Genomic DNA, 22,447 nt, shown 5'->3' with positions numbered 1-22,447 from the left:
ACTGCGGCCTGCTGCCTCTGCTGTTTTTTGGACGTGTAAGAAGCATTTCTTGTACATTCCTTTTAGGAAAGCAGTGAATAATTGTGTTGAAAACTAGAAATTAAAAAAAAACTCCAAATGTGCATGCCATGGTTTTTTGTTTGTTTTTTTTTGTACACCTGCTTTATTAGTTAAATATGACATCCATACACCACACACCAATACTGCGGACGGCTGTTGCTGCTGTTTACTTTGGACCATACCTACCATTTCTTTTTCAGTCCTTCCGGTGAAGGGTGCATTGTGGTTGAAAACAGTGACAAAAGTTAATTATAGAGGAATAAAAAAGGTATAGTTAAAGAAAAAATGTCAATGGACAGGATAATGTATAGTAAAAGTTAAAAATATATTATGGCATCAGGCAATAAGAATGTGCGAGCTGCAAGCAGCAGCACCCCCAACACCACTGGCACTACGTACCCAGGCAGTAGTAATACCAAACGCAAGTCACATTTGGCTTTCTTTGTCCCCGGCAAGCCTTTTTAGGGAGAGGAAGTGGAGGATGTGGTTTGATAAATGTCAAATTACTTGATGATGTTACCTCTGATAGTGATGTTACCTCTGATAGTGACACCGTCAGTTTGAGTCAGTGTTCTACACAGTATGCTGCTAAAAGGTAATTTTTTTACATAGTAGACTTTTAGTTCTGTCAATGACACCTTTATACCTTCTGCCATCTAATCGCCTAACCCACAGCACCCCAGGGGCTAAGGAGACTCATTAGGAAACTGTTTTATTGGACGAGACTAACAGGAACAGTCAGTCTTTGTACATGAGGCCAAAGGAGATGGAGGACAGAATTCAAACACTTATGTGTGTCGGTGGCTCGGTCAGCTGTGGTGCAAGGGGTATTAGCAGCTGAGGTGGATTGAAGTGACACTCTGACTGAGGGCAAACGTAGAGGTGAGAAGCAGGTGGAGAGCAAGGAGCTCAAGGCATTTCCCACAAAGCCGTAACTACCAGCCGAGTCACAAATGATGATGGACAAGACCTGGGAACCAAATCCGGGTGACGATGAGGTGACGTCATCAGAGGAAGAGAGTGTTCACATCTGTGATAAGGAGAGGAGCAGTCGTTGAGCATACGATCTGCTAGCTTTGAAGTCAGCCCAGAAGCTGGTGATGTCGCACATGCTGTGGGTGGAGAAGGCTCAACAGGACCTAAAAACTCTGGTTGTGGCGGTGGCAGTCAGTCCTACATGTATCTCTGTTATGGGAGTTCTTTTCCAAATTGCCAGCTGACATCTTTTGAATGAGGAAAATAAGCTGTGGATGTGACGGCTAACCTAGACTAGGAACTACAGATCTTCATCAGCTCATAAGACTTCCAAAACTAGGGGGGAAATGGGAAAGCGTCTTATAATCCGGATAAAGCTTACTGGGTCGGCCTGGCAGAGCAGGGTCAGAAGACAGAGGGTCGGCGATACTGTGGTTCGGGGCTGTTGCAGCTGTGTAGCAGATCTTGAGGGCTGGCAATACCGGGGGTCAGGGTGGGCACGATTGAGCCGGCCGGTAGGCTGCGGGCTCCGTTGAGCCGGCCAGCGGTTGATGCAATAGACGTCAAGAAAATGGCTGCAGAAGCGGCGCATGCGCAGATTGAGATCTTGGCTCTCCGATATTTCAATCTGTGCAAGCGCCACTTCTGCGGCCATTTTCTTGAAATCTATTAGGTCAACCGCCGGCCGGCTCAATGGTGCCTGCACGTAGTTGGCCAGCTCAATGCAGCCCGCTGTGACACCCATGAGCCCCAGGTATCGCCAACCCTCAAGAGCCGCCACACCGCTGCAACAGCCCTGAACCACAATACCGTCGACCCTCCATCCTGTGGCACTGCTCTGCTGCGCCGACCCAGTAAGCTTTATCCAGATTATAAGACGCACCCCCATTTTAACATTAAAAGTTATTTTTTTTAATTTTCCTTCTCTAAATTTGGGGTGCATCTTATAATCCTGGGCTTATACTCGAGTCAATAAGTTTTCCCATTTTTTTGTGGTAGACTTAGGTACATATGGTACTCTTTTCTGAACAAGCTCTAAGATGGTCTGGTATATTGCTCTTAGGTTACATACACTTTTCATCCAGTATGGCGACAGAGTTCCTGATAAAAAGAAAACGTAGAGCAATGCTCAGATAACATAGGGTGGAGATTCCTTTGGTCTTCTCTGTGTACATTCATACATGTCGAATATGCTACAAACTTTCTGTCCAAATTTGCATGTGGAAAATCAGCAGCGTCTTATCTTAGAACCAAATCTTATTTCCGTAGTGGAAATTGACGTAGTGGAAACTGACCTTTGATTTTTGGTGCGGATTTCATTATTTGCATTGCATAGGGAAAATCATGGCAAATCTGCATGTTAAAAAGTGGATTCTATAGGAGGAAATTTTGATGCTGATTTGCCTCGGGATTTATAGCAAAATCCACTGCAGAAAATCTGCTGAAAATGTGTGTGGAGCAACGTAACCCTAAAACTCCCTCTTAAAAATCCCCTCATCCCATTCAGTATTATACGTATCTACACACAGGGATCCGATCTTTGGCTCTGAATGCAGCCACCCTCCGTAATTCGTCATCAGACATCGTCACTGGAACGACCAGAGCTGCAGGATAGCTGTCACATAGCTCGTAACGATCATTCAGTCTGGAGATTCTCCAGCTTTCATTGGGTACACCCTGCAAAAGAAGGTAGAAAATAATCACTGTACCCATGAAAAGTTCAAAAAAATTATTTGAAATAAAGTTCTAAAATGTATCCCTATAGATATATATATATATATGCTAAACAAAAATAAAAACCCAACACTTTTGTTTTTGCTCCCATTCTTCATGAGCTGAACTCTAAGATCTAAGACTTTTTTTCTATGTGCCCAAAAGGCCTTTTTCTCTCAAATATTGTTCCCAAATTTTGTAAATCTGTGTTAGGTCTGTTTCACACATCAGTGAAAAAAGAGAATTTTGTTTACTTACCGTAAATTCTTTTTCTTATAGTTCCGACATGGGAGACCCAAACCATGGGTGTATAGCTTCTGCCTCCGGAGGACACACAAAGTACTACACTCAAACGTGTAGCTCCTCCCTCCGGGCTATATACACCCCCTGGATGACAATCTAACCAGTTCAGTGCAAAAGCTGAAGGAGGACATCCACCCATAAGTAGAGATAGAGTAAAACTCGGAAAGACCGGAACTCTGTCTACTAACAACAGTAGAATAAGAAATGGCATACATAGATTCTGCATAACGATAATAAATAGTCAGCACAATGTAATATATTATGCAGAATAAGGACCACAATATAAGACCAAATCGCTATTACAATAAGACAAGGACAAAGAACAAGAGGCGATCAAATAGGTCTATTTATTTTTATTATTAATAAAAGTGCGGACAGGTGAGGGGAGTCAAACCCGGTATACATCACTACAGTTATCATGCACCAATTGTGCAAGGCATTATATAGAGTCAAGGTTGTAAACACATATGTACCCTCAAAAATACAATCTGCATAGGGTATGAAATATTTATTCATCAAATATCCCTTACTGATTTACTGGACTCACTCATCCATACATGCACACACAGAGAGTACAATGTTATAGATACAGTGAAGGCCACATGAACTACTCCAAGCTCAAACATGGACCACGTGCCCAGAGGATAAAATATGAGACCACTATCCATAAATCGCTATGTCGAAAAGGCATCAATGTCCATAAAGTACAATATAAATCTTAATATCTTTATATGCACATGGTGACCATATGTAATCAAAGGGTCACGTAAATGATTCCAGGTACAGAACATGGAGCAGTCCATAGAATGATGGCACAATCACTTAATTAGTGAGCAAAAAATTACATGCTCAGCAAAAAAATAGGACTTCCATATAATACTGAGAAAATGGTGGTCAAAATGACCAAATGCTCAATATCCATAAAATACATGAACTACTCCAGGCTCAAAACATGGAACACGTGCCCAGAAAACATAAGACCATTCTCCATAGATCACTATATCGAAAAGGCATCAATGTCCATTGATTACCATATAAACCTCAATTATCCTTATATGTATATGGTGACCATAAAAAGATCACATAAGTGGTTCCAGGTACAGAACATGGAGCAGTCCATGAAATGATGGCACAAACACACAGAAAATCCTTCATCCACTGATACAGTGTACGGAGGATAAGGTGTATAGGATAAGGGCACTATTTATATATTGGTGAGCAAAAATTCCATGCTCAGCAATGGAGTGGAACTTCCATATAGTACTGAAATAGTGATGGTTACAAAGAACAGTGCTCAATATCCATACAATGCAGGAGTTATAACTCCAATAATCCTCACATGCACACAAGCGGATTCAAGAATTGTATATAATGAAAATACCACATGGGTTTTTCCAAGCTTGGGTCATAGAACACATGACAATCCATGGACTCGTAGCAATATAATATCCATCATTCACTCATGTGGTGCACAGGGCACGAGCACCGCCCAGAACCAATTGTGCAGAAGACAGGCACATATGATAAACAACAATTCAAGACTTACATGTTACTCAGAGATGGCAATAACTGCAGTGGAATGCGCCCAATGCGGTGTAAACCTTCGTCATCTCTGAGTAACATGTAAGTCTTGAATTGTTGTTTATCATATGTGCCTGTCTTCTGCACAATTGGTTCTGGGCGGTGCTCGTGCCCTGTGCACCACATGAGTGAATGATGGATATTATATTGCTACGAGTCCATGGATTGTCATGTGTTCTATGACCCAAGCTTGGAAAAACCCATGTGGTATTTTCATTATATACAATTCTTGAATCCGCTTGTGTGCATGTGAGGATTATTGGAGTTATAACTCCTGCATTGTATGGATATTGAGCACTGTTCTTTGTAACCATCACTATTTCAGTACTATATGGAAGTTCCACTCCATTGCTGAGCATGGAATTTTTGCTCACCAATATATAAATAGTGCCCTTATCCTATACACCTTATCCTCCGTACACTGTATCAGTGGATGAAGGATTTTCTGTGTGTTTGTGCCATCATTTCATGGACTGCTCCATGTTCTGTACCTGGAACCACTTATGTGATCTTTTTATGGTCACCATATACATATAAGGATAATTGAGGTTTATATGGTAATCAATGGACATTGATGCCTTTTCGATATAGTGATCTATGGAGAATGGTCTTATGTTTTCTGGGCACGTGTTCCATGTTTTGAGCCTGGAGTAGTTCATGTATTTTATGGATATTGAGCATTTGGTCATTTTGACCACCATTTTCTCAGTATTATATGGAAGTCCTATTTTTTTTGCTGAGCATGTAATTTTTTGCTCACTAATTAAGTGATTGTGCCATCATTCTATGGACTGCTCCATGTTCTGTACCTGGAATCATTTACGTGACCCTTTGATTACATATGGTCACCATGTGCATATAAAGATATTAAGATTTATATTGTACTTTATGGACATTGATGCCTTTTCGACATAGCGATTTATGGATAGTGGTCTCATATTTTATCCTCTGGGCACGTGGTCCATGTTTGAGCTTGGAGTAGTTCATGTGGCCTTCACTGTATCTATAACATTGTACTCTCTGTGTGTGCATGTATGGATGAGTGAGTCCAGTAAATCAGTAAGGGATATTTGATGAATAAATATTTCATACCCTATGCAGATTGTATTTTTGAGGGTACATATGTGTTTACAACCTTGACTCTATATAATGCCTTGCACAATTGGTGCATGAGAACTGTAGTGATGTATACCGGGTTTGACTCCCCTCACCTGTCCGCACTTTTATTAATAATAAAAATAAATAGACCTATTTGATCGCCTCTTGTTCTTTGTCCTTGTCCTACTAACAACAGCCGGTGAAACACACGGAACAAAAAACTGCCAACAGGCAACAGGGAGGGTGCTGGGTCTCCCATGTCGGAACTATAAGAAAAAGAATTTACGGTAAGTAAACAAAATTCTCTTTTTCTTCATCGTTCCTTATGGGAGACCCAAACCATGGGACGTTCCAAAGCAGTCCATGGGTGGGAAATAAACCAAACTGAGAAGTAGGCAAAACCTAACTTCACAAATGGGCGACAGCCGCCTGAAGAACGCATCTGCCCAAGCTCGCATCTGCCGAAGCATGAGCATGCACTTGGTAGTGCTTCGAAAAAGTGTGCAGACTGGACCACGTGGCAGCCTGACAAACCTGCTGAGCCGTAGCCTGGTGCCTGAAAGCCCAGGAGGCACCGACAGCTCTGGTCGAGTGCGCCTTAATCCCTGGCGGAGGAGGCACCTGAGAACACTGGTAGGCATCGGTGATAGCCGACCTGATCCAACGAGCTAGGGTCGGTTTAGAAGCAGCGAGACCCTTGCGCTGACCAGTGGTTAGCACAAAAAGTGAGGTGCACCGCCTAAAAACGGCGGTGCGTGACACATAGATTCGGAGCGCCCGCACCAAATCTAAGGAATGCAACGCCTTCTCAAAGCGATGCACAGGGGCCGGACAAAGAGAAGGCAATGAAATGTCCTGGTTAAGGTGGAAAGGAGACACCACCTTAGGGAGAAAGTCCGGAGTCGGTCGAAGAACCACCTTGTCTTGGTGAAACACCAAAAAGGGGGATTCCGAAGAGAGCGCAGCCAAATCAGAAACTCTCCTGAGAGAAGTTATGGCCACCAGAAAAACAACTTTCTGTGAAAGTCTAAACAAAGGAACCTCCCTGAGAGGCTCAAAGGGGGGTTCCTGTAAGGCCGTGAGGACCAGATTAAGGTCCCAGGGATCCAAGGGCCGCCGGTAAGGAGGAATGATGTGAGATGCGCCCTGCATGAAGGTGCGCACCTGAGCCAGTCGGGCGATACGCCGCTGGAACAATACCGACAGAGCCGACACCTGTCCCTTGAGGGAATTGAGGGACAGTCCTAGCTGTAGACCGGACTGTAGAAAAGACAGGATGGTCGGCAAGGAGAACGGCCAAGGGGCATGGCCGGAAGAGCGACACCAGGACAGGAAAATCCTCCAAGTCCTGTGGTAAATCTTGGCCGAGGAAGACTTCCGAGACTGAGTCATAGTGGAGATGACCTCAGAGGGAATGCCTGAAGCCGTCAGGATCCAGGACTCAAGAGCCACGCCGTCAATCTGAGAGCCGCAGAATTCTGGCGGAAGAACGGACCTTGAGAGAGAAGGTCTGGGCGGTCCGGGAGGTGCCACGGCACCCCTACGGACAGACGGAGCAGGTCTGGGTACCAAGCTCGCCTGGGCCAGTCCGGAGCAATGATTACGACTCGACGGCCCTCCATTCCGATCTTGCGCAGAACCCTGGGCAAGAGAGCTAGAGGGGGAAACACATAGGCCAGGCGGAACTGAGACCAATCTTGAACCAGTGCGTCCGCTGCGAAGGCCTGAGGATCGTGAGAGCGAGCCATGTAAACCGGAACCTTGTTGTTGTGCCGGGATGCCATTAGATCCACTTCCGGAGTGCCCCACTTGCGGCAGATTGATCTGAACACTGACGGATGCAGGGCCCACTCGCCGCTGTCCACGGTTTGACGGCTGAGATAATCGGCCTCCCAGTTTTCCACGCCTGGGATGTGGACTGCAGATATGGTGGACTTGGAGTCCTCCGTCCACTGGAGGATTCGTTGAACCTCCAACATCGCCAGACGGCTGTGAGTCCCGCCCTGGTGATTGATGTAGGCAACCGCTGTCGCGTTGTCCGACTGAACTCGAATGTGCCTGCCCGCCAACAGGTGGTGAAAGGCTAGGAAAGCTAGAAACACAGCTCTGATCTCCAGCACATTGATCGAGAGGGCTGATTCGGACGGAGTCCAAGTGCCCTGTGCTCGGTGATGGAGAAATACTGCTCCCCAACCGGAGAGGCTGGCATCCGTGGTGAGGATCACCCAGGACGGAGTCAGGAAGGAGCGTCCCTGAGACAGAGAGAGGGGCCGAAGCCACCACTGAAGGGAGCTCCTGGTCTGTGACGACAGAACCACCAGCCTGTGCAAGGAAGAGACCCGCTTGTCCCAACAGCGGAGAATGTCCAGCTGCAGGGGACGCAGATGGAACTGGGCAAAGGGAACCGCTTCCATTGATGCCACCATCTGACCTAGCACCTGCATGAGGTGTCTGATGGAATGACGGCGGCGCCTCAGCAGAGAGCGCACCGCCAGACGAAGGGACTGCTGTTTGACTAAGGGCAACTTGACAAGTGCCGGCAGAGTCTCGAATTGCATCCCTAGGTAAAGAAGCACCTGGGTCGGGGTCAGAGTGGACTTGGGCAGGTTGACAAGCCACCCGAACTGAACGAGCGTGGCGAGCGTGAGTGAGACACTCCGTTGGCAGTCTGCACTGGATGAGGCCTTGACTAGAAGGTCGTCCAGGTAAGGAATCACTGCCAACCCCTGGAGGTGCAGAACCGCAACCACTGCTGCCATGACCTTGGTGAATACTCGAGGGGCCGTGGCTAAGCCGAAGGGGAGAGCCACGAATTGGAAATGTTCCTCTCCGATTGCAAAGCGTAGCCAACGCTGGTGTGAAACCGCAATAGGCACATGCAGATAGGCATCTCTGATGTCGATGGATGCCAGAAAATCTCCTTGGGTCATTGAGGCAATGACCGATCTCAGAGATTCCATGCGAAAGTGCCGCACCTGAACATGCTTGTTGAGAAGCTTGAGATCCAGGATGGGCCGGAAGGAACCGTCCTTCTTGGGAACTAGAAAGAGGTTTGAGTAAAAACCGCTGAACCATTCCCGGGCGGGAACCGGAACAATTACACCGTTGGCCTGCAGGGATGCCACGGCCTGAGAGTAGGCGGCGGCTTTGGAGCAGGGGGGGGTGGACAGAAAAAATCTGTTTGGCGGGCTGGAAGAAAATTCTATCCTGTAGCCGTGGGAGATGATATCTCGCACCCACTGATCGGAGACGTGTTGAAACCACACGTCGCCAAAGTGGGAGAGCCTGCCACCGATCAAGGACGTTGCTGGCGCAGCCAGATAGTCAAGAGGAGGCTGCCTTAGTGGCAGCGGCTCCTCCGGTCTTTTGAGGACGCGGCTTCGCGCGCCAGTTGGGTTTACGATCCTTGGCTGCGGTGGTGGACGAGGTCGAGGGCTTAGAGGATGACCAGTTAGAGGAACGAAAGGAACGAAACCTCGATTGGTTCCTACCCTGGACAGGTTTCCTGGCTTTAGTTTGTGGCAAGGAAGTACTCTTCCCGCCAGTAGCTTCCTTAATTATTTCATCCAGTTGTTCACCAAACAGCCGGGACCCAGAAAAAGGAAGACTCGCAAGGAACTTCTTAGAGGAAGCGTCTGCTTTCCACTCTCGAAGCCACAAGATCCTGCGGATCGCGAGGGAGTTAGCGGAGGCCACCGCCGTGCGGTGAGAAGCCTCAAGGATGGCAGACATGGCGTAGGATGAAAAAGCCGAAGCTTGAGAAGTTAAGGCATCCATCTCAGGCATAGAGTCCCTGGTGAGGGAATGTATCTCTGCCAGAGAGGCAGAGACTGCCTTAAGAGCCCACACTGCCGCAAAAGACGGGGAGAACGAGGCTCCTGCCGCCTCATATACAGACTTGGCCAGAAGGTCAACCTGGCGGTCAGTGGGATCCTTAAGAGAAGTGCCATCAGCCACAGCTACAACTGTGCGGGCTGAGATTCTGGACACTGGAGGGTCTACCTTTGGAGACTGGGCCCATTCCTTAACCACCTCTGGTGGAAAAGGAAAACGGTCATCAGAACTACGCTTCGGAAAACGTTTGTCAGGACAGGCCCTGGGCTTGTTATCAGTGGTCCGAAAACTGGAGTGGTTAAAAAACATACTCTTAGCTCTCTTAGGTGAGGTAAACTGGTGTATCTCTACCAGAGAGGCTTGTTCCTCTGACTCTGGTGGATTGAGGTTCAGTACGGAGTTAATGGATGCAATCAAGTCACTAACATCCGCATCACCCTCAGACACGTCAATGGGGTACATAGAGGTAGCGTCTGAGCCCACAGTAAACGAATCCTCCTCGCCCTGCACCTCGGCTCGTGAATCAGAGCCGTGGGACGAGGAAGAAGAAGGGTCCCTGCGTCTCCGTTTAGGGGGACGGGGTCCTAGGACATGCTCTGAGAGCTCTGCAGAACTCGGAGCAGCAGAGGCACCCTGAGAAGGGGGCTGATGCATGGTCAGCAGTGTCTGGGACAGCTGCCCCATGGAGTCGGCAAAAGACTGGGAAATAGCTTGGGAAAAGGATGCTACCCAAGCCGGGGGTTCAGCCACCGGGGCCGGAGCAGCCGGAGGGACCCCTGAGGAGGCTCCAGGCTGAGACACAACCATGTTAGCACAGGCATCACAATGTGGGTATGTGCTTGGCTCTGGCAGAATGCGCTTACATGCAGTGCATATAGCGTACATGTTTGCAGCCTTGCTCCGGGTGACAGACATGCTGCTGAGGTGAGAAGCTCTGCAGTAAGAATACACTCGTATAGAATGTCCTGAGAGTGTATAATAAAGCCCGCAACCAGAGGTTGTGGCTTACCAGCCCGCTCTCTGTGTGCCCTCCGGATTCCACAGCTCGGACCCCCAGTAAAGCGTCAGCCTTCCAGGACAGCAGCAGATTCAGCAGCCAGCGCCGATCAGTGTGATAAACGCTGAGAAAATGGCGCTGGGAGGAGGAGGGGGGGCGGAGATTAGCCCAAGAGCGGGAAACCGGAGGGCTAAGGAGAGATGCAGGGGAGGGAAACATCTCCTCAGAGAGGAGTGTCCTCCCCTCTGCTGGATGGCCGGTGGGCGGCGCCACTCTATTCCCCTGCATGAATGACATGCAGAGGAAGATGAAACCGAAACTAGGCCCAAACAGAAGCCGGGGCCTAGATTTTAACATGCGGCCGACGAGCAGGCACCGTCGGCGCGGTTCTCAGGGGAAACCCCCAGAACCGGCCGGAATTTACAGTAAACATAAAAAACATACTTTCCCCCTAATAAAAGTACCCGGGACCCCTGAAAAATGTCTCAATACTTAGCTTTTGAGACGCAGGGCCAGTCCCTGAGGGGGGTTAAACGCTCCTTCCAGCAGGAACCAGACAGGGCTGCGGATGGAGACCGGTCTTCTGCAAGCAGAGAGGACCGTGACGGCTCCCACTTCAACCCAGAGCCTCTCAGAGGATGTGAAGGAGCACGGCATGTAAAGGCTCCAGCCTTGTAAAGTCAACCTTAACAACACCGCCGACACAGTGGGGTGAGAAGGGACATGCCGGGAGTCCAGACTGGACCCGCTTTTCTTCCAAATCTTTAAAATCAAAAAAATAAAAATGAAAAAATCAGAGAATGCATGTGTGTGTGACCTCCTGAACACAAAGCATTGAAACTGGTTAGATTGTCATCCAGGGGGTGTATATAGCCCGGAGGGAGGAGCTACACGTTTGAGTGTAGTACTTTGTGTGTCCTCCGGAGGCAGAAGCTATACACCCATGGTTTGGGTCTCCCATAAGGAACGATGAAGAAAACACTGACGTGTTAAAACTGCATATGTACCTCCGTGTGTCGTGATTCAGGGCACACGTGTGTTGTTCATGTGCTATCCGTCAGAACACATGGAGATCAGGTATTCCAAACTCACCTGTCCCAGCGCCTGCTCTCCTTGGTGCTCAATCTCCAGCTCCGCTGTGTCCGGCCTCTGCTGTGTCACTGCTGCTGCTACTTCCGGGTCACAATGCAGTGCATATTCATGAGAGTAATTAGCCGGCTAGGAATCAGCAGGCAGCAGCGGCCGAACACAGCATCGCTGGAGGTTAGTATAAAAAGCTTATTATTGCAAAGATACGTTTTTTTCTGTTACGTGTCTCACAGATCACACTATAGTGTGGTCCGTGGGACATCACTGATGCCAGAAAAAAACGGACATGTCTCCGTGCGGAACACGCACACACATGTAAGCCACACGGAGACACGGTCAGTGATAAATCACTGATGTGTGCGTGGACCCATTAATGTTAATGGGTTTGCATATGTTCATGATTCTGGTACGTATAAAAACAGTCACATACGTACCAGAATCACTGACGTGTGAAAGAGGCCTTAGTGGGCGCTTCTCCTTTGCGGAAATAATCCATCCACCTAACAGGTGCAGCAGATTAAAATGCTGATTAAACATCATGATTATTGCACAGGTGTGCCTTAGGCTGGCCACAATAAAAGGCCACTCTAAGATGTGCAGTTTTACCACACAGCACAGTGCTACAGATGTCACAGGTTTTGAGGGAGCGTGCACTTGGCTGCTGACTGCAGGAACGTCTACCAGAGCTGTTATCCGTGAATTGAATGTTTGTCTACTATAATACATCCACAAAAGCGTTTCAGAGAATTTGGCAGAACATCCAACCGGCCTCACAACTGCAGACCACGTGTAACCGCACCAGCTCGAGACCTCCACATCCAGCATCTTCACTTCCAAGATCGTTTGAGATCGTCCACCCTGACAGCTACGGTAAGGCCCTGTGCCCACAGTGCTTTTTTTTCAGCACAAAAAAAGCAGCTTTTTTCTGTGCTTCTTTTCATGCTTTCATGCTTTTTTTCATGCTTCTTTTCATGCTTTCATGCTTTTTTTCTTGCTTCTTTTCATGCTTTTTTTCTTGCTTTTTTTAATGCTTCTTTTCATGCTTCTTTTCATGCTTTTTTTCCTGCTTTTTTTCATGCTTTCATGCTTTTTTTCCTGCTTTTTTTCATGCTTCTTTTCATGCTTTTTTTGTTACTATTGAATGCTTGTTTCAGCTCATTAAAGTTGGATATGAAAATAAAGGTGTTCTGATATCATTTCCTTCTTCAACCCATTTTCTTCAATCTCCATTTTGGAATAAAAGTGACAGGAAAATGATGATCCATTAGATCGTTTACCAGCGCCGGTATTCACCAGCTCATGCAGGTGAATAGCGGCGCCGGGAATCAGGTACTCAGAGATCACTGTTGCTATAGTAACTCGCTCATTAGGTTACTATGGCAACGGTGGCAGCGGTGATGTCACTGCTTACCAACCCGCAGTCTCTGCTCACTCATTGAGTGATTAGACAGCACGAGGAGCAGAAGCGTTCTTGCTCCCCCGTGCTTCCTGATGTAGCAGAGCTAGATCGGTGACAGAAGACCAGGATCGAGGAGGGGTGAGAGGGAGTAATAAAGATGGAGTCCCTGTGTCTGTGTATTTATTTCTAATAAAGTATTTTTTTCTGTGTGGTGTAACCCTTCATTGGAGATTCTAAATGGCCGGGTCAAACTTGGCCTGACAATAAGAATCTCGGACTTAATACCAGCTGGTAAAACAAAGCTGGTATTAACCCCTTATTACCCAGCGTGCGACCCGACACCAGGTCCGCTGGGAGAGTTGGACACAGCGCCAAAAGATGGCACTTCTATGAAAGCACCATTTTCTGGGGCAGCTGCAGACTGCAATACGCAGCAGGGGGCCCAGAAAGCTTGGGCCACTCTGCGCTGCAGATTCCAGTCCCTAGCTGTCTGGTTGTACCTGGCTGGACACAAAAATTGGGCGAAGCCCACGTCATTTTTTTTTTAGATTTTTGGCAAAAAAACTCAAGGAAAAAGGGCTTCCCTGGATTTTTCATTGCCAGTGAAGGTAACACCAAGCAGGAGGGGTTAGCAGCCAGTAGCTGTTTAAGTTACCCTAGCAATAGAAAATGCAGAGAGAGCCTAAGCATTTTTTTTTTACCCCTAACCCTTTTGGGTTATGTGTTTGTTTTTTTTTAATGAATTAAAAAAAAAAATCGACATGGGCTTCGCCATATTTTTGTATGCCAGCCAGGTACAGCAGGCAGGTACGGGTGGCCTCCAACCCCCAGCTGCCTATTTGTACCCAGCTGGGAACGAAAAATATAGGGAAGCCCTTTTTTCAATTATTTCATGAATTTCATAAAATAATTAAAAAAAAAAAAAAACGACATGGGCTTCGCCCAATTTGTGTGTCCAGCCAGGTACAACTAGGCAGCTGGGGACTGGAATCCGCAGTACAGGGTGGCCCAAGCTTTCTGGGCCCCCCCACTGCGAATTGCAGTCCGCAGCTGCCCCAGAAAATGGCGCATTCATAGGAAGCGCCATCTTCTGGTGCTGTATCCAACTCTTCCAGCAGCCCTGGTATCGGGTGGCTCACTGGGTAATAATGGGGTTAGGGACAGCTTTGTATTATCAGCTGGCCCTAAGCCTGAAATTCATGGTGTCACGCCAATATTAGACATAGCCTCCATGAATTTCAAGTAAAGAAAAAAAAACACAACACAGAGAAAAATATTTTTATTAGAAATAAAACACAACACAATTAGTGACTCCATCTTTATTGAACTAAAGAACCCCCCTCCGCCGTAGTCCTGGGTCGAGGGTCCCGCGATGTCCAATCCGGATCCAATATCATCTGATTGAAAGGCAAACTGATCAGATGATGACACATCATCTGATCGGTTTGCCTTCTGATCAGATGATATTGTATTCAGGTCTTTGAACCTGACACAGGTTCAAGGACCTGAAACAGATTACACATCAGCTGATTGTCTAAAAGTCTCATGGGCTCCAGGACCCGCTGGTAAGCAGCTGATGCTATCACCTAATAGCATCATCCCATCGTTTACGTCCAGGGAAGATCAGCTGATTCATCATCTGGTAGTTAAAAAGCCGGCAGGCTTTTCACCGCTGGACGTAAACAATCAGCTGCTTACCGGCAGGTCCTGGAGCCCATCGGACGTGACCCAGGAGACTGCAGAGAGGTGAGTAAGGTGAAGAGTTAATTCCAGCGGCGGATCTCCTACATGAACTGTATTCAACTTGTGACATTCCCTGACCTCCCTGTAGAGTGGTGTCGGTAAAACACTGCAAGAATACTGAATGTCTGGTGCATGGCAAAAGGTGAACACAGTTCATGCAGGAGGATCACCGGGGTTTTTCGGGGTTCACCTTGACGTCAGCGGGGGTTGCCTGCATTTATGTGGCATAGGCTGTGCACCAGGCATTCAGTATTCTTGCGGTGTTTTACTGCGACATCTCTTTGCAGGGAAGTCCGGGGATGTCAGGAGGTGAATACAATTCATGCTGGAGAATTACCGGGGGCTTTCCTGGTGATCCCCCGCTGGAATGAACTATTCACCTTGTGACGTCAGCGGGGGTCCCTGCATTGTTTAATGCCACACGTCACTGCAGAGAAGTTCGGGATGTCACAATGTGAATACAATTCATGCAGGGGGATTACCGAGCAATGCCGCCCACATTCTTGGAGATCCCCGCTGGGATGAACTCTTTACATTGTGACATCAGCGGTGGTCCATGCATTGTTTACCGCGACACCTCGCTGTATAAGTTCTGGGATGTCACAAGGTGAATACAATTCATACAGGGGGATTACTGTGGGATTTCCTGGAGATCCCCCGCTGTGATGAACTCTTTACCTTGTGACGTCAGCGGGGGTCCCTGCAGAGGTGTCGCGCTAAACAATGCTAATGCTAATTGCTAAACAATGCTAATAAGATAACAGCTCCCGACGCTGGCTATGTGGCTTTCTTCTATGAAGGAATCTACATAGCCATAGCTTTCTTTTCTCCCTAAAAACGCCCAAACGCATAAAATATAAAGCAACGTGGGCATTACACATGCGTTTTTTCTTGCTTTTTTCCCTGACTCCATTGAAGTCAATTGGGGAAAAAAGCAGGAAAAAACGCTAAAACAATTGACATGTTGCTTCTTTTTTCAGCAAGAAAAAAAGCAACTGAAAAAGAAGCAACGTGGGCACAGCAAGTCCTGATTCTCATAGACTTTGCTGGGATGCTTTTTCCTTGCTTTTATTGATTAAAAAAAGCAATGAAAAACGCTAGAAAAAACGCTGTAAAAACGCCCCGTGGGCACAAGGCCTAAGAATTGGTGCATAACCATAGGATTTCTGCTAAACTGTCAGAAACCATCTCAGGGAAGCTCATCTGCGGCTCGTCGTCCTCATCGGGGGTCTCCACCTGACTGCAGTTCGTCATCGTACCCAACTTGAGTGGGCAAATGCCCACATTTGATGGCGTCTGGAACGTTGGACAGGCGTTCTCCTCATGGGTGAATCCTGGTTTTTACTGTATAAGGCAGATGGTAGACTGTGTGTATGGTATCGTGTAGGTGAGCAGTTAGCAGATGTAAACGTTGCGATTTGAGAGGTCCATGGTGGTGGTGGGGTTATGGTTTGGGCAGGCGTATGTTATGGACAACAAACACAGATGCATTTTATTGATGCCATTTTGAATGCACAGAGATACCATGATGAGATCCGGAGGCCATTGTTGTGCCTCATCCACCACCATCGCCCCATGTTGCAGCTGATAATGCACGGCCCCATGGTGCAAGGATCTGTACACAATTCCTGGAAGCTGAAAACATCCCTATTCTTGCGTGGCAGCATACTCACCAGACAAGTCGTTCATGGTGCATATTTGGGTCTCTGGATTGGCATACATGACATCGTTTTCAAGTTGCTGCCAATATCCAGCAGCTTTGTGGCCACTGAAGAGGAGCGGACCAACAGCCCACAATCTACAACCTGATCAACTCTATGTGAAGGAGATGTGTAAGGCAAATGATTGTCACATCAGATACTGACTGGTTTTCTCATCCCCCAGGATCACCCCCAATATTGTAAATCTGCACATTTTAAAGTGGTATTTTATTGTGGCCAGACTAAGGCACACCTGTGCAATAATCATGCTGTCATTCAGTTTATGGGTAACAGCTCTGGTGGACATTCCTGCAGTCAGCATGCCAACTTCACGCTCCCTCAAAATTTGTGGCGTTGTGCTGTGATAAAACTGAACATTTTAGAGTGGCCTTTTTTTTTGTGGCCAGCCTAAGGCACACCTGTGCAATAATCATGCTGGCCAGCCTAAAGGCCCTGTCACACACACAGATAAATCTGTGGCAGATCTGTGGTAGATCTGTAGTTGCAGTGAAATTGTGGACAATCAGTGCCAGGTTTGTGGCTGTGTACAAATGGAACAATATGTCCATGATTTCACTGCAACCACAGATCTGCTAAAGATTTATCTGTGTGTGTGACAGGGCCTTAAGGCACGCCTGTGCAATAATCATGCTGGCCAGCCTAAGGCACACCTGTGCAATAATCATGCTGTCCAGCCTAAGGCACACCTGTGCAATAATCATGCTGGCCAGCCTAAGGCACACCTGGGCAATAATCATGCTGTCTAATCAGCATCTTGATATGTCGCACCTGTGAGGTGGATGCATTATCTCCACACAGGCGAAGCGCTCACTAACACAGATTTACACAAATTTGTGAACAATATTTGAGAGAAAAAGGCCTTTTCTGTCCATAGAAAAAGTCTTCGCTCTTTGAGTTCAGCTCCTGAAAAATGGGAGCAAAAACAAGTGTTTCTACTGTTGTTGAGTGTAGGTGCAGGCAGTAAACACCACTCACCTGCCTTTTGTATTCTGTTATTGGGTCGTAAACTTTCCAGCCATTTTCAGAGAATGTTTCTTTATACTCGAAGGCAAAGAAAGGCTGGAAAGGAAGAAAAGTGTCAGGTTATGTTTATGGGAGAAACCTTGAAAGATTTTTATAACAAACTGACCCTTTAACTGCTTCTTAATGGGATATTTCCATTTTGTAAATTAATGCTGTGACGACATGGACACTCACTGCCTAGCATGGGTTAAAGTTTCTTAACATTCAGCCAGACATGAAGACAGTTTGTTTATAGATGGGGGATAATCCCTCATTGTTCTACTAGACTCTTGGGAGTCTAGTATTGAAGTTTTTGTTGACTCATGTAATTGTTTTGGCCACTGAAGACCAGACACCCAGATAACTCAATTACGCGAACTTCCCATTGTACTACTAAGTGAATTGCTAGATGTGATGTAACGTACCTGTCTCACCCTTGTCTCTGGATATTTGAATACAGCTTGAAATTCATCCAATAAGAGAAGCAATCTTGTACAACCAATCCGATAAGGGCACAGTATATCCGAAGGGAAGGCTATAATAAGGGACTTCTTTAAGTCACCAGTTGTTGATGGATGCTGCATGATCCAGTCTAAGCTCTTAGGAGCTGGCTAGGGAATCAGAACCAGGATGCCTTGTGGACTCGGTCTAGGGACTTTGGCTCCGACTAGAGGATCACTTGATTACATAGCTTCAATCTAGGGACTCTGATTCCGATTGGAGGTCATAACCGCAGTCTAGGGATTTCGACTCCGGCTGCCAGGATTATATCACATCATCACATCAGAGACTACTTAAGGAAGAAACCCAGGTTGGGACAATCCGGTTACCTGGCTACAGACTTTGCAGACCTCAGCCAGCTTCCTAAATCTGGCATTATTCCATTCTCGGTGGGTGCCCGCCGAAAGCGGGGTGCTGCTGGATTGGAGTAAGTAGCCCTGGGTGCTCTGAGGCACGGACCTTCTAATCCCTGGTGAGCCAGCGGAAGGGTGAGTCTCTGTTGCCGGTTACATTCTGTGGTTTTGCTGGTTATGTGCTATGTGCCGTTAATTGTTTGGGGATCCAATAAAGTCTTAATATTGTGATTCCCTCACCCTGTGTTGTCTGAGTAGTGTTCGGCCCATGGTTAAGGAGTTTGGGCGTTCAGTTGGGATGAGGCTTGGGCCATGCTGTCTTTCTAAAGGCGGCCGGGCCAACGAATGAGAGCACCCACTGACCCCCGTGTCTCAACAAATGCCATATCATTAGGATAGTCGATGGATCTCTGACTTCCGGGACCCTCATAAATACGAAAAATAAAGGGGAACGAGCAGCGCTTCTTCAGTACTGTATCATGATCTAAAGGTGCAATTTATTGGGTTAATTTCGGCCCATTAAGGCGCCACCGATCTACAGTTTACACAATCGATCGTCACTTGTTTACACAGGCCAATGAATACTGAAGAGAAGGATGGTATTAACAGTCGTTCTGTTCCCATCTGTCTTCGTCGGCCCGCGAGCGATAATTCACTTATATACCGTAGATCAACAGCGCACTAATAGAACAAGATAAATGGGCCGATGCACTCCCCATACAGCGTCATGTTATCTGCAGCATTTCCCTCTGGTTACATGGGACGATGTGATGCTGATTTTTTCCGCGAGTTCAAACAATCTGAGAGCTTTGATTGTTCAATCTGTGATCAGCGGAATGCCTATATGAGGGGCTACTGATAATCTTTGGCTTTACCCAGAAAGAAACGAGATAGGATGATGAAACTTTACATTTATTCCACGTACTCTCCACTGATGACAACACACTTCTTACATCGGTATTCCAAGTTCTGTAAGCCTAGCATTTCGGTTGTGCCTCAAACCAGGCATTCGTAGCAGCCATGGCATCAGAAATGGTGTGACATTTGGTACCCTTGTGGTGTCTCTTCAGGTTTGGAAACAGATGATAGTCGGAGGGAGCTAGGACTGGTGAATAAGGTGGGTGGTCAACCAGCTGGAAGCCCAGCTCTGCTAGTTTTGCCATTGTTGGCTGTGCAGTGTGAGTGGAGGCTTTGTCTTGCAGGAATAAGATTCCTTTGGACAGTTTACCGTGCCTTTTGGCCTTCAGAGCTGCCTTCAATTGGTCCAAAAGTTCAATGTAATACTTTGCATTGATGGTGGAACCCTTTTGAAGGTAGTCCACTAGCAGCACACCCTGCTTATCCCAGAACACAGACGCCATCACCTTAGTGGCTGATCTTTGCACCCTGAACTTCTTTGGATGAGGAGAACCACTGTGCCTCCACTCTTTTGACTGCTCCTTGTTTTCAGGGTCATACCAATAAATCCAGGTCTCATCCATAGTGACCAGTCGATCCAGGAAGTTCTTATCAGTCCGGAAATGCTGACAAATGGATCGGGAAGATTTCACTCGCATGCTTCTCTGATCTGTTGTCAAACATTTGAGGACCCACTTTGCAGAAGCTTCCTCATGTCCAAATGTTCATGGATAATGACACAAACACGTTCATGGGAAATCCCCATGATGTCTGCTATTGCTTTAGCTGAAATTCGTGGATTCTCCAGTGTGAGGTTGTGCACAGCATCGACAATCTCCGGAACAACAACCACTCTCGCTCGTCCAGGACGTTCCTCATCATTGGTGCTGAAGTGGCCCGTTTTAAATTTGGCAACCAGTTCTTAACTGTGGAATATGAAGGGCATTGATCCCCCAATGTCTGCGACATATCACCATGAATATCCTACGTGGACTTTCCTTGCAGAAACAAGAATTTTATCCCTCCTCTGCTCTCTGTTGCTGTGAATATCGCATTAGACTCCGACATTTTGTTTTCCCGCGTGCGTAGATCACTGTTGCCATAAGCAACAAACACAATTTTGATAACATATATTACACACATAAGGCTTTCATGTGATGTAACATTCGTTACCATAGAAACAAAAAAAGATCACAAAGCCAAAGACTTATCAGCAGCCCCTCGTACAGGCATAGAGACATGAACGAGGGTATTTACGCATGCTCGTCCACCACTGGCCGGCTCATCTACATGCACATTAACTTCCCTGGATGGCGGCATGCCTGTCACTATATATGCAGTGGAGGTGATGTGAATGAGGGGGATGCAATGTTAAACTATCACTGAAACCCCTTCATTCTCCAAATCAGTGAAACACCCAAATGTCAGACCTCCACCAGTTATTAGTGATTGTGTATCCTAATGATGTGACATGACTACACCGAGTGACCAAGAGCGTTGTAAATGCAGCAATCCTACCAATTCATGACTTAACGGGAAAGCGTAACCCAAGAGGCTTTCAAACACTGTTTTTCGTGTGCGTCCATCCAGCTTGTAGGCAAATCTCATGTTTCTTATGTCCTAAAATAAAAAATAAAGTTACAAAATCAGAACTGGAAAAAAATCTTTACAGGATATACAGTGTTTCCACCCATATCCCATCCACCGCCATTAACTTGAGAACGGCGGCAGCTATAGGCATAGAAGTGGTGTCTAGGTATAGTAAAGTAGATATGCATTACGCAATGAAACCACCTATAGCGCCACCTGGTGGAAAACAACGGAGTTAGCATTTTTATCTTGAAAACGGAACGAGATAGAGAAAAAAAGTGAATTACAAAGTTGTAGGGCATCATCAATTCAATACGAATTGACACCTTGCATACAGAAATGCTATGATATGAAACCCAAGACCCCCCCAAAACATTGAATGCTGGTCACGCATATGGCGCTCATTTAACTTTGATGCTCAAAGTGGCCCCCGTCAGCTGCAATGCACATCTGGACTCTGCACAGCATACTGTATCTTGCTGCACGTTGTGCAATATGGTAGGTGACACGTTTGCACAAGCATCTGTGATACGTCGTCGTAGGTCCTGCAATGTTGGTGGAGGGGTCGCATACACCTGCTGTTTGATGTGACCTCACAGAAAGAAGTCCAATGGGGTCAGGTCAGGTGAGCGTGGAGGCCACTCCACACAGCCACCATACCCAATGACTTGTAGGAAGGTCTCCATGAGGTATCGCTTCACGTCCACAGCCTTGTGAGTTTTACACGTTCTAATCATAGCATTTCTGTATGCAAGGTGTCGATTTGTATTGAATTGCTGATGCCCTACAACTTTGTAATTCACTTTTTTTCTCTATCTCGTTCCGTTTTCGAGATAAAACTGCTAACTTCGTTGTTTTCCACCAGGTGGCGCTATAGGTGGTTTCATTGCGTAGCGCATGGATACTTTACTATACCTAGACACCACTTCTATGCCTATAGCTGCCGCCGTTCTCAAGTTAATGGCGGTGGACAGGATATGGGTGGACACACTGTATATACTGCATTTTATGGAATAGGGTTTTACCTTGCATACAATTTCAACCCCATGAGAATTATCTCCGCGTCCGGCAGATACCCCAATCTTTTCAATGCGACTTATGATTCCAAGAGGAGCGTCCAGTATCAGGCGATGATCCTAATGGGAAGATAATCCATACTTAATCTACTCATTATATAAGTGTTTCAGCGCTAGTGAACCCTATGTATCTGAAGCATTGGATGGCAGTGCTGTGAAAGTTAAAATTATCAGGGTCAAGAAACTGGGACCTCTGTGCAAAGGTTGTATTTGGTATTGCAGCTTCAATACAGCACAGCCTCAGTGCCACACAAACCAAGGACAGGTGTGCAGCTGTGTTTGGATGACAGCAGCCCTGTTTTATTTTTAAAGGGGTTGTCTACAACTTTTACATTGATTGCCTATCCTTACGATAGGTCATCAATGTCTGATTGGCTGGGGTTCGACACCCGGTACCCCCGCCAATCAGTTGTTCACGGTACAGGTGCGGCCGGAAATGCTCAGTTCCGGAGCTGCCCCATCTTCTGATAGCTGCCGCGCACTCCACATCCGCCTCCTATTGATTTGAAAGGGAG

At 46.8% G+C, this 22,447-nt stretch overlaps 1 protein-coding gene across 2 annotated transcripts in view; it reads right to left on the bottom strand.

The window, feature by feature from the left end:
• MTMR2 (myotubularin related protein 2) overlaps window positions 1–22,447 on the bottom strand; it is a 77,082-nt gene that overhangs the window by 32,462 nt on the left and 22,173 nt on the right. For both annotated transcript variants that reach the window (XM_075337487.1, XM_075337486.1), the window contains exons 5-8: window positions 21,882–21,992; window positions 20,785–20,886; window positions 17,489–17,572; window positions 2,563–2,712 (exon numbers count right to left, since the gene is read on the bottom strand). In XM_075337487.1, the coding sequence (XP_075193602.1) occupies window positions 2,563–2,712; window positions 17,489–17,572; window positions 20,785–20,886; window positions 21,882–21,992 (447 nt within the window). The remainder of the gene's footprint in view (window positions 1–2,562; window positions 2,713–17,488; window positions 17,573–20,784; window positions 20,887–21,881; window positions 21,993–22,447) is intronic.

The sequence above is a fragment of the Anomaloglossus baeobatrachus genome, chromosome 2 (assembly GCF_048569485.1).
Source record: "Anomaloglossus baeobatrachus isolate aAnoBae1 chromosome 2, aAnoBae1.hap1, whole genome shotgun sequence".
Lineage (NCBI taxonomy): Eukaryota > Metazoa > Chordata > Amphibia > Anura > Aromobatidae > Anomaloglossus > Anomaloglossus baeobatrachus.
The sequence above is the reverse complement of the archived record's forward strand: the minus strand, read 5'-3'. Positions and strand labels throughout refer to the sequence as shown.